The sequence below is a fragment of the Hippopotamus amphibius genome, chromosome 15, assembly GCF_030028045.1.
Source record: "Hippopotamus amphibius kiboko isolate mHipAmp2 chromosome 15, mHipAmp2.hap2, whole genome shotgun sequence".
Classification (NCBI taxonomy): Eukaryota; Metazoa; Chordata; class Mammalia; order Artiodactyla; family Hippopotamidae; genus Hippopotamus; species Hippopotamus amphibius.
This window is the reverse complement of record NC_080200.1, coordinates 15,844,068-15,856,137: the sequence shown is the minus strand read 5'-3', so window position 1 is coordinate 15,856,137 and position 12,070 is coordinate 15,844,068. Positions and strand designations below refer to the sequence as shown.

Below are 12,070 nucleotides of genomic sequence, written 5' to 3'. Positions count from 1 at the left end.
CCGTAATTCTCCCCACCCTTTCTTCCCTGGCTGGGAGCCATCCTCAGTTTCCCTGTCCCGCTGGCCCAGGTATGCGGGACACCCGAGTACATCGCCCCCGAGGTGATCTTCCGCCAGGGCTACGGGAAGCCAGTGGACTGGTGGGCCATGGGCATCGTCCTCTACGAATTCCTGGTGGGCTGTGTGCCGTTCTTCGGAGATACGCCCGAGGAGCTCTTTGGCCAGGTGGTCAGTGGTGCGTTCCCCACCCCTGCTCCCCGCCCCCTGCCGTAGACCCAGGTTTAAGTCTCTGATTGGTGGTTCTCTTACCTGTGTCGGGGGGGGGAGCAGCCCCACGGGTGGACCGGACACCTACAGTGTACCCGGCCCCAGCTGAGCACTGGCATCACAGCCAAGGGCGAGACAGACAGTAAGAGAGATCAATAAGCTAATTACGGAGCAGTCCGAGGCAAAAATTGCCGAGGGGGGAAAGAAGCAGGAAGAAAGGCGGGAGCGGGGTGGCGGGTGATGGGGGTGCTATATTAAATAGAGAGTCACGGAGGGCCACACTGGGTGACGTGTGAGCAGAAAAGACTTAACAGAGCAGGAGGGAGCCACAGAGGTGGAAGAAGGGAGGGTGCTCTGGGCAGAGGGCATGGCCAGAGCAAAGGCTGTGAGGCAACAAGCCTGGTGTGCTGAAGGAGCAAGGGAGGCTGATGGCTTGGAGCACAGAAAGGGGAGGTGGTAGGACGTGCCATCCCCGCCCCCTCATTCCCTCCTCTCATTTTAGACGAGATCATGTGGCCAGAGGGGGACGAAGCCCTTCCCGCTGATGCCCAGGACCTCATCACCAGGCTGCTCCGACAGAGCCCGCTGGACCGTCTGGGCACTGGTATGTAGGTGTGGGTGGGGCCCAGGTGGGTGGGATGGGAGCTGGGGTAAACAAGAGCTTTATTTGGGAGGCTGCATAGTGGAGGGGAACTTGAAGCTGGGGTTTTGAAGGATGCATAAGAGCTCGCCAGGAACTAGCATTAGACTTTGAAGGAGTAGCAGATAGCTGGGTCTGATTCAGACAAGGGGCACTGAGGCTGTGTATATGAGCCTGCCAGATCACCATAGGCTGTGTCCTAGGGTCCCCAAGGCCCAGCCCAGTAGATCCCACTGTCCAGGTTTCCTCAGCCACCAAAATAGTGATTAAGGGACTGTTTAATATTCATGCAGCCACGCATTATGTGGCCACTACAGATCACATTCAGGATGAAGCTTGGCCATTGGAGAGGACCATGGGGGCTAAGGTTGGGGAATAGGATACCTTCACGCAGTCAGCTCTGCTCTGTGGTGTAGAAGCATGTGGAAAAGGCCCCAGGAAGGAATCCCTCCTAAGGTCCTAGGGTTTCTCCAGGTGGTGGGGTATCAGAATCCGGCATAGGGAAGAGCAGGGCCTGGGCTCTAGCCCTAGCTTGGTTCCCCTCTGGGCTCTTAAACAGATGCCTCGTCTCCCTTCCCATCTTTCTGGTTCTGTGTTGGCCAAGTTTGGGTTCATAATTGGTCCAGGGGGCCATGGAGGGTGGGGACCAGCAGCGCTCAGCCGGTCACGTCTGCAGGAGGCACCCACGAAGTAAAGCAGCACCCCTTCTTCCGGACACTGGACTGGGCGGGGCTTCTGCGACACAAGGCCGAGTTCGTGCCACAGCTTGAAGCTGAGGACGATACCAGCTACTTCGACAGTAAGCGGGGGTCCAGGAGGCGGGCTCTGCTGTCCCACAACGCCCTGGGGCGGTGAGGGGTGTCTACCAGGGTCTCCGCCCCAGCTTGGCGCCTCACCCTGGGCCTGGAGCTTCCGACTTCCTGAGCTTTTCAAGAAGCTGGGGTGTGTCCGCCGGCTGCCCCCCTGGCTGGGATTTCCTGTGCCTCTGAGCTCAGGAGGCTGCAGCACCCCCTTGAGTTGCAGGAGGGGAAACCGAGGCACTGAGTGTGGCAGACCTTTGCCTGGAGTCTCCCAGCAGGTTCAGCCTCCTGATCGTTGGCCCTGACCAGGCATCCAGCCCTGCCTGTCATACAGGAGGGTGGGGTGCCTCACTCAGCTTTGGGGGGGGGGGTCCCCTGGAGCACTTCAGGTATGCTCAGACAAATCTCCGTCTCCCCACTTAGGGCTCTGGCCAATCAAGGGTAAATGCCCTCGGCTTCCAGCGCCTCCTCCAGAACTTGATGTGTGATCTTGGGCTCAGAGGTCCTCTCTGAGCATCTGTTTCCTTTTCTGTAAGATGAGGAACATCTTTTATGTTTGAGATGCACACTTTTACCTAACTCAGGGTGACCCATCTTAAGGGTCTCAAGGGTGAGGAAATGGAGGCTCAGAAACAAGAATTCCCATCCACGGTCCCACAGCTTTTAGGGACTCAACTGGGATTTATTCCCAGATACTAAATCTGCCACCCAAGTCTTCTCTGCCTCTTAAACATACCAGGCATGGTACTCAGTGCCTTTGCCCTGACAGTGTCTCCCTACCTGGGAGGCCCTCTCCACATCACCCCGCGGCCCCTGTGTCCACCTCCGGGCATCAGGTGGGCTGCACATGCCTTTCCCTCCGGCAGCACGCTCCGAGCGCTACCGCCACCTGGGCTCCGAGGATGACGAGACCAATGATGAGGAGTCCTCCACGGAGATCCCCCAGTTCTCGTCCTGTTCCCACCGGTTCAGCAAGGTGAGCCTGGGGCCCTGGATGTAGCTAGTGCTCAGGAAACAAGACAAGATGTTTGTTTGGGGTTTGTTTGGGTCTTTTTACATTTTCTTATTGTAGTAAAATACATATAAAATATACAATTTTAGCCATTTTAAACTATACAATTCAGTGACATTTAGCACATTCACGATGCTGTGCAAACATCACCTCTATCTAGTTCCGGAACATTTCCATCACCCCCAAAGGGCAACCTTGTACCCGTCTGTAGTCACTCCTCGTTTTCCTTTCCCCCACCCCTGGTAACCTGATAACCACAGATCTGCTTTCTGTCTCTATGCATTTACCTGTTCTGGACATTTCATATACATAAAATCATAGTCTATATGGACTTTGTATCTGGCTTCTTTTTTTTTTTTTACTAAATTTATTTATTTATTTACTGGTTGCATTGGGTCTTTGTTGTTGCTGCGCACGGGCTTTCTCTAGTTGTGGCGACCAGGGGCTACTCTTCATTGCGGTATGTGGGCTTCTCAGTGCAGTGGCTTCTCTTGCTGTGGAGCACGGGCTCTAGGCACACGGGCTTGAGTAGTTGTGGCATGTGTGCTCAGTAGTTGTGGCTCACAAGCTCTGGAGTGCAGGCTCAGTAGTTGTGGCATACGGGCTTGGTTGCTCCACGGCATGTGGAATCTTCCCGGCCCAGGGCTTGGACCCGTCCCCTGCACTGGCAGGTGGATTCTTAACCACTGCGCCACGAGGAAAGTCCCTGTATCTGGCTTCTTGAGGTTGATTCACATGGTAGCATGTATCAGTGCTTCATTCCTTATTGTGGTTAGTAATATTGCATTGTTTGGTTGTACCATATACATATATATATAAAATATGTATGTGTGTGTATATGTATATATATAAAATATGTGTATATACATTTTTTTTTTCCTGGCCGTGCCACATGGCTTGCAGGATCTCAGTTCCCCAACCAGGAATTGAACCCAGGCCATGGCAGTGGAAGCCCCAAATCCTAACCACAAGGCCATCAGAGAACTCCCTGGACCATATTTTGTTCATCCACTCATCAGTTGATGAATATTTGGGTTGTTTCTACTTTGGGGCAATTGTGAATAGACCTGCTATGGTGGGTGTTATTTTATAGTCTCATCAGCTTAACTTGAGTTCCTTCCTTTGTTTATAATTTAATCAAAAACCCAGCACTGCCTAGGAAACCCCACCTGTGGCTCCTTGGTAGCCAGACCCCTCTGAGCCTCAGTTTTTCCATCTGTACAGTGGGCTGAAGACTCTATGTCTTTAGAAAGGTGGTGAGTAAGGATTTGAGGAAGTGACTCAGGGAAGCGTCACGCATATAGGAAATAGTCAACTAAGCTGTTCCCCCCAGATGCGGTTGTTGTTACTGGGTTTTTTTGGGTTTTTTGTTTTTGTTTTTGCTTTTTTATGTGGACCATTTTTTAAAGTCTCTATTGAATTTCTTTCAGTATTGCTTCTGTTTTGTTTTGGTTTTTTGGCCGCGAGGCATGTGGGATCTTAGCTCCCCAACCAGGGATCAAACCTGCACCCCCTGCCTTGGAAGGTCAAGTCTTAACCAGAAGACAGCAAGGGAAGTCCTGTTACTGTTATTTTTAATTGCTTCCCACGAGACAGCAAGGGAAGTCCCATTACTGTTATTTTTAATTGCTTCCCAGGTCTACAGCAGCTCTGAGTTCCTGGCCGCTCAGCCCACCCCAACCTTCGCCGAACGGAGCTTCAGTGAGGACCGGGAGGAAGGGTGGGAACGCAGCAGCGAGGTGGACTATGGGCGTCGGCTGAGCACCACCGAGGTCCGGTAGGTGGGCTGGGGAGTTTAAACAGATCCAGCTTCCAAACCTGCTGGGAGGTGGAGCCACAATGTCTAACATTGGAAAGAGCTTCCCAGTGGCCCAGTAGAAAAGGGTCAAACATGTTGGCCAGCCTGTCAGACCCCTACCAACCTGTCCCCTATCATCACTCCCTTTGGCTTTGCATTCCTAACCACACTAAACGTAAAGCAGCCACGTACCATCACACTGCTAGGCTTTTGCTTGCACTGTTTCCTCTGCCCTGAATACCCTTTGCTCATGGAGTCCCATTCAGCTTTCAAAGTCCAGACTCAACAGAAATAATCAGCGTCTGCTAGAGGATGGGCATTGGAAGCTGGGTTTTAAAGACTGAATAGGAGTTCTCTGGGCAGTCACAGAGGACAGAGTAGGCAGAGGAAACTCGCCTTACATTTCAAATTACCTCTGACTCTAGGCTGAGAGTTAAGATGTTGCCGCTAGGGGAGACTGGGTGTCCTGGGGTGAGGGTGCCTGACAAGTGTGACTCGGATCTTCCCTGCTACAGGCTGAGGTCCTGCACATCCTCTGGTTCCTCCTGCCACTCATCCTCTTCCCAGCCTGAGCGGGGCCCTAGCCCATCTCTCCTGAGCACCATCACCCTGGACACGATGCCCAAGTTTGCCTTCTCATCAGAGGATGAGGGAGCTGGCCCAGCTCCTGTGGGCCCCAAAAGGCCCGTCTTCATTCTAGGGGAGCCCGACCCACCCCCAGCAGCCACCCCAGTGATGCCCAAGCCCTCAAGTCTTTCTGGTAGGTGGAGTCAAGGGTGGGAGGGATAGTGTCATGGCACGTTTCCTACAAGAGGGACTGTTTGAGATGGGTTTTGAAGGAAGAGTAGGAGTTCTCCAGAGAGAACATTTACTTGTCTAATAAAGGTCTCAGTCTGTACCCCCCAGCTTCATTGAATCAGGACGGGAGAGAAGGATAAAACTGGGGAGCTCCCAGTTCTGGGGTGATGAGGGGAAGGCTTCTTGAAGGAGGGGACTTGAAGAGTGGAGTGTCCCAGGGAGAGCAGTACAAGAAGGGCGAACAGGAAGAGGGGATGGCCTGAACAAAAGCCAGGAGGCTGGACTGTGTACATGCTGACCCGGGAGGAAGGGGCTTTGCCTCCCGAGGGCAGAGGGGCCAAGTGGTGAGATGGGGCAGACAGACCCCTGACCCTGCTGATCCCTGCAGCTGACCCAGCTGCCCTCAGCCACGCGCGCCTACGAAGCAACAGCACTGGTGCCCGACACTCCACGCCGCGGGCCCTGGATGCCGGCCGGGGCCGCCGCCTCGGGGGCCCGAGAGACTCAGCCCCTGAGAAATCCAGGACGTCCCCCAGCGGCGGTCGCGTGCCCAAGTCAGCCTCGGTGTCCGCCCTGTCACTCATCATCACGACAGGTAGCACCCCATGGCCCAGCCTTGTCCGTGCTTGTCTGTCCACGTCTGTTTTAACCACGGGGTGGGGGCTGCTTTGGCCAGCAGGAGCTGGAGGGGGTCCCCCCAGGTGATGTTGGGTCTGCTGTTTGGGGCTGAGCCCAGGAGAGGGGAGGCAAGTGGGGGACTGGCATTCCTGGCAGCGGGTACTGTGTGCGCAAAGGCCTGGAGGCTGGTGGGGGGCAGTGTTTGGGGCATTGGAGCAGCAGCAAAGCAGCCAGAGTGATCAGTGTGGGGACTTCCCTGGTGGTGCAGTAAGACTCTGCACGTCCACTGCAGGGGGCACAGGTTCGATCCCTGGTCGGGGAACTGAGATCCCGCATGCTGCGCGGTGCAGCCAAAACAAAAACCAAAACAGAGTGATCAGTGTGGAGGGAGGGGGAGGTGGCTTGTGTGAGGCCCCACAAGGGAGTGACCCCCTCCCTGAACCCCATTCCTGCAGATGACGGCAGCGGCGGCCCCCTCATGAGCCCCCTGTCCCCACGCTCGCTGTCCTCGAACCCGTCGTCCCGTGACTCCTCTCCAAGCCGCGACCCCTCCCCCGTGTGTGGCAGCCTGCGGCCCCCCATTGTCATCCACAGCTCAGGCAAGAAGTACGGCTTCAGCCTGCGGGCCATCCGCGTCTACATGGGCGACAGTGACGTCTACACCGTGCACCACGTCGTGTGGGTAAGTTGGCCCCGGGATGGGCGGAAACAGCCAGACCTGGTTTGAGCCCCAGCTCTGCCCTGGCTCGGCGCTTCCCTTTCAGAGGTGCATTTGTTAGTCTTGGGAAGCGAGTGAGTACTCATTGCCTGTGAGGTTTCGGAGCCCAGGGCAGGGAACTGATGCCACCAGGGTCTCAGTGGTCCCTGTCAGTTATGGGGAGGGGACTGGGCAAGAGGGATGGAGACCCCAAGTGGGTGTTCTGTCCTCCCACCCCCAGCCCAGGGTCTGTCCCCTCCCCACTGGTCACTCTCTGAAAGGTCTGGGAAACCAGGCAGCGTGGAAGGCAGCAGCTTGCTGGGGGCCCTGTAGCTGACTCAGCTGGGCTGAGGTCTCTGGCTGCGGGGCCCAGGCCACTGACCCTGCCCTCCGCCTCCACCCCCAGAGCGTGGAGGAGGGAAGCCCCGCCCAGGAGGCGGGCCTGCGAGCCGGGGACCTCATCACCCACGTCAACGGGGAGTCTGTCCTGGGACTGGTACACATGGACGTCGTGGAGCTGCTGCTGAAGGTGCAGCACCCCCACCTCCCTCACCCCCACCTCCCCTCAGGGCTTCCAGAGCCTCCACCCGCTGTCCATCCTCAGGGTCCCCAGATCTCCCACCCTCTGGGCCCCCTCTCTGGGCTGCTCTTGTGACCCCCCCCCCCAGCCCCACCCCTTGGCTTCAACTGCTGATTCTGTGTGGTTCTCCCCCTCCAGGCACACCACTCCACACGCGGCCCTGCACGCTCCCTCCCCCGTGCTTCCTTCCTGAGCCCCTGACATCACCCCTCAGACCCACTCCTCCAGGAAGCCCTTCCTGCCCCCTGGGTGCCCCTGATCTTCCCTCTGGACCATCCTGACCCAGAGGGTCTTGGGGAATCTATACCCTCTTTGCCTCCTGCCTCCCTCAGACCCGGGCTCCTCAGGGGCTGAGGCCTAGGGGCAGGGAGGTGGGCACACGTGAAGAGGCAGGCCCCTGGTAGGATAGCTCCCGGGACCAGTGGGTGGGTAGATAGCTCACTGGATGGATGGACAGATGGCAGACATCCGTCTCTGGCCCAGTGGGTGGTGGGGTCATTAGCTAAGAAGTGAGTGGTTAGGATCCGGGGCTTTGATGGGTGAGTAGGTTGGCGGGAGTGGACGGACGGCTCATTGGATGGGAGGCACACAGGTGACCCCTCGCCATCCCTCCTGCAGAGTGGCAACAAGATCGCCCTACGGACCACGGCCCTGGAGAACACCTCCATTAAGGTGGGCCCTGCACGGAAGAACGTGACCAAGGGCCGCATGGCGCGCAGGAGCAAGCGGAGCCGAAGGCGGGAAACGCAGGAGCGGTGAGCGGTGGGCTGGCTGCCGGGGAGGATTTGATGCGGTGTCTGTGGCACGCTTGGGTGGCCCGGGCCTCTGGGGGCAGGGGTTCTGAAGAATCTGGGTTTCTAACCCCCAGGCGGAAGTCGCTCTTCAAGAAGATCTCAAAACAGTCATCCGTGCTACACACCAGCCGCAGCTTCTCTTCCGGCCTCCACCATTCCCTGTCATCCAGCGAGAGCCTCCCGGGCTCACCCACCCACAGCCTCTCCCCCAGCCCCACCACGCCCTGCCGCAGCCCGGCTCCCGATGCCCCAGCAGGTGGGTGGGTACACCCACAAGGGCACCCCGGGAAGAGGGGCCCCTCAGGGCTGCGGCGGTCAGCCCAGGCAGGGAGCGAGCAGAGTTGGGAGGACGGGCTTATGTGATGTGTGACAGCCTCGAAGGCAGCCTGGGGTGGGCAGGGAAGGGTGTGCCCAGCAAAAGAACCACCGTGAGCAACGGGGGTCTAGACAGGAGAGATGTGAAAGCTAGAGGGAGGCCTGGGAGAGGGAATTGGGGGATGGAGCAAGCTGAAGAGCTGGGCTTAAATTGTGGGGCAGTAGGGAGCCATAGAGGGTGTGGGAGCTGGAGAGGGCATGGAAAGATCGTTCTGGAGCAGGAAAGGATGGTGACCAACGCTGAGGGTCCCCAGTCTGTGAGAGACAGCCAGAGATGGACACCCCTAGTCCCACTGTGTTAGCCTGAGACCAATGAAGGAGACAGGCTGGGGCAATCCACAGAGGCAGGGAAGGCCTCCTGGAGGAGAGCCATAAGGTGCCGTGGTGCTTCCTGGGGATCCCAACTGCTGTCTCTCCCTCTGGTCTACCCTGACCTCATGGGGCTGGGGGTATCTGTGCCATCTTTGCCTTCCTCAGACCAGGCATCCTCTGGGACTGAGGCCTAGGGGTGGGGAGTGGGCACAGGCAGAGGCAGGGTCCTTATTGGATAACTTCCAGAACCAGTGGGTGAATGGCTCGTGGGGTGGACAGATGACCAGTGGACAGGTACTTTTGGCCAAATGATTTGATGGGTTATTTAGGTGAGAGGTGGGTGAATAGGAGCTAGGGCTTTGATGGATGAGTAGGAGTTCACCAGATCTAAGCCAAAGGAACGGCCGGTGCAAACGGAAAACCAGACATGATGGATGGCCATAGGGAGCAATGTGGGCTTTGACAGTCAGTCTCAGGGCCTCACCTCGAGGCTGGCACGTTGAGGCTGGTGACCCTGACTCTCCCCTGTCCCCTACAGACACAGCGTCTCCACCCAGTGTATCCCCAAGCTCCAGCAGCCCTGCATCTCCAGCTGCCGCTGGCCACACCCGACCCAGTTCCCTGCATGGCCTGGCCGCCAAGCTCGGGCCACCCCGCCCCAAAGCCGGCCGCCGCAAGTCCACCAGCAGCATCCCACCCTCCCCGCTGGCCTGCCCACCCGTGCCTGCGCCCCCACCCTGCTCACCCTCACCCCTGCCAGGGCACCCGCCTGTGCCCGCCCGGTCCCCAAGGCTGCGCCGAGGCCAGTCAGCTGACAAGCTGGGTGCAGGTGAGCGGCTAGATGGGGAGCTGGGGCGCCGCAGCCGCGGGCCGGACTCTGAGCTGGTGGTCATGCGGCGGCTGCATCTGTCCGAGCGCCGAGACTCCTTCAAGAAGCAGGAGGCTGTGCAGGAGGTGAGCTTTGACGAACCACCTGAGGAGGCCACTGGGCCACCCACCTTGGTGCCGCAGATTGCCGTGGAGGGCGCTGAGGCTGTGCCAGGTGCCCTTGGACCCTCAGAGAAAGACTAATCCCCCTACCTGGCCTCTCCCTGGCCTGGAAGTCAACGCATTTTTTGTGGAATGTGTTTTCCGTAAGTGGATGGAGACTAAGCCACCAGCCTATGGCACCTGGAAGATGGGAAGCCATCGTAGTTCTTGCTGGAAGGTGCCTCCTTCGTGTTCTGGAGCCGATCAATTAGGCGGGCCACAGGAGCAGGAATGGGAGACTAGGGTGGCATTGTAAATAGCAGCAAATCCCTGCAACTAATTTATTACTTTTTATAAGCGATAGCCAGACCCAGCCGCCACTGTTAAGGTGGCTGCCCAGGTCTTGTCCCATGCACTTGGGACCCATTTGTAGACTGTGCCCCCTGGGCTGAGAAGGAAGCACTTTGGACAAGTCAACGTGTGTTCGTGTTTTATGGTTTTTCTGTACTTTTGAAGTTTTTTTGTGTTACTTGATCTCATCCCTGACTCAAGACCCACAGATTTGAAGGGATGCAACCAAGCTTACCTGTCCAGGCCCAGTTTGGATGACTTGGAGAGTCTGTAAACAATTCCCCTCTATGACAGAACAAAGTAATCTTGATGATGGACTGGATTCTGAAGGCTACTTCCCACCATCATAGCCTCCATCCCTAGCCCAGCCTTGCTAGAGTGTGCCTCCAGTCCTGTAGGCTTAGGGGATGTGGGAACCAGGGCTTTGATGTATGAGTAGAAGTTCGCCGGATCTAGGCAGAGGGGTCACCCACTTCACAGGCAGACACTGATGCCATGGGAGGCAGAGGCCTCAAAGGACGCTGCCAGGGTAGAAGAATGTCAACCCTGGACAAGGTTTTTTGTATTTGATGCCCACTAGGGTGAGAACTTGACCATGATGTCTGAAACACTCCCTGGGGGTGTTTCAATACGTCAGAGTCTTGCAGGGATGAAATTCCAGTGAGAAAATCCAACTGGGGAGCAGTGAGGCCGGAGTTGGAGTCTTGGCTTCACTGTTTGGCTCTGGGAGAATGACTTCCCCACTCTGTGCCTCAGTTTCCTTGTGTTTACAAAACTAATCCCAATGACTATTTATTAAGCACCTACTGTATGCCAAGCGCTTCTGCTTGTGGCTTCTCCCGCAGCCAGCCTTGAGAAGGCTGGAGGTGGTGTCGTCATCCCCATTTTTCAGACAAATAACTAAGGCCTGGCAAGGGGTGGAGACTCGCCCTACCATTGCCTGGTAAGAGGCATGCAGCCAGGCCCTGTCCTGGACGTTGTAGTTAAGGGAGCTTGAATGGAGAATCTGTTGTCAGATACAGCACTTGTCAGATACATCCAGCTTCAGCTCTCTCCCCTGTAATGCGATGTGACCCACTGGGCTTCTCAGAGCTTCCATTTCCCATTCGGAGGTGACTAGCAAGATCACTGTGCCCTACATGGTAAGGGCACTTCCCAGGCACTGCAGCCCACTCCGCATTCCTTCTGGAGACACCCACGCAGCACTGCCTGGTTTTGGAGCTAGATCAAGGCTGTGCATGACTTGCTCCCGCCTTCCATCCTGGAGCTGTCGGTGAATAAAAGCCCACATTTACAAAGAGGAGGTCCGATGTCTGGATTTGTGAGGGGCCAAGAAAAGAGTAAGGGAAGAGTGGGGTGGGGGCGGGATGGAAGCAGACCCTTGGCTCAAAGTCACTTGCAGTGGGTTTTGAAGGCTGCTGGAAGTTCACACTTGAGATTCTTCCTGCTGCCTTCTCTGGTCCTAACCTCTTGCTGCCCTCTCTTGAGTACCCATCATGGGCTCTGTCCTTAAAAGCTTCATCTAGACACCCGTCTGGGGCCCTGAAGCTGTGTTAGTCAATAAACCATCTTCGTGTCCTTTTTATAGTGGTCCTTGCTTGGGCTGTGCTCTAAAATCCCCCTCACCCAACATAGGAATCCAGCCCAGCCCGAGCGAGTTCGGTTACTTCCGAAGCGCTCCGTAGGGTCGGAAACCTTTGGCCACGCCCCTGTTTCCGACTGTCTTCGGCTATTTCCGGAAACAGTCCGCATCTGGGCCGGCGTTGGGCTAGTTCTCTCTACCCGCGAGAGTTGGTTCAGCTGTTTCCGGACGCTCTGGGCTACCATGGAAACCCCGGCTTAAACGCCGGCTCCTTCTCGGCCCTCAGCTTGTTTCCTGAAAAGCTCAGCTTTCTGTGGCAAGCCCCTTCCCCCCAACTCTGCCGCCTCCAGTTTTCTGAGCTGGGTGCCACCTCACTCGCCCTCTGGAGCCGTCCATGCTTCGGCAGTTTCCGGAAGCTGGTGGTCGCCTCTGGATCTAAGTTCCCAGGGCCTCATCTGGGACTGAGCACACTTGGTT

The 12,070-nt window shown here is 56.8% G+C and overlaps 1 protein-coding gene across 13 annotated transcripts in view; it reads left to right on the top strand.

Moving 5' to 3' along the window:
- Window positions 1-11,309, top strand: part of MAST3 (microtubule associated serine/threonine kinase 3) — a 31,993-nt gene extending 20,684 nt beyond the window's left edge. For 7 of the 13 annotated variants that reach the window (XM_057709595.1, XM_057709596.1, XM_057709592.1 and 4 more), the window contains 12 exons: window positions 70-235; window positions 770-871; window positions 1,584-1,706; window positions 2,574-2,683; window positions 4,150-4,496; window positions 5,033-5,277; window positions 5,704-5,910; window positions 6,389-6,615; window positions 7,037-7,159; window positions 7,829-7,965; window positions 8,079-8,260; window positions 9,230-11,309. In XM_057709595.1, coding sequence (XP_057565578.1) covers window positions 70-235; window positions 770-871; window positions 1,584-1,706; window positions 2,574-2,683; window positions 4,150-4,496; window positions 5,033-5,277; window positions 5,704-5,910; window positions 6,389-6,615; window positions 7,037-7,159; window positions 7,829-7,965; window positions 8,079-8,260; window positions 9,230-9,762 — 2,502 coding nt within the window. In that variant the 3' untranslated portion in view covers window positions 9,763-11,309. Of the gene's footprint in view, window positions 1-69; window positions 236-769; window positions 872-1,583; window positions 1,707-2,573; window positions 2,684-4,149; window positions 4,497-5,032; window positions 5,278-5,703; window positions 5,911-6,388; window positions 6,616-7,036; window positions 7,160-7,828; window positions 7,966-8,078; window positions 8,261-9,229 lie in introns of those variants that run through there. The other 6 variants (XM_057709601.1, XM_057709600.1, XM_057709598.1 and 3 more) reach the window with 2 other exon arrangements.
- The last annotated feature ends 761 nt before the right edge of the window (window positions 11,310-12,070 follow it).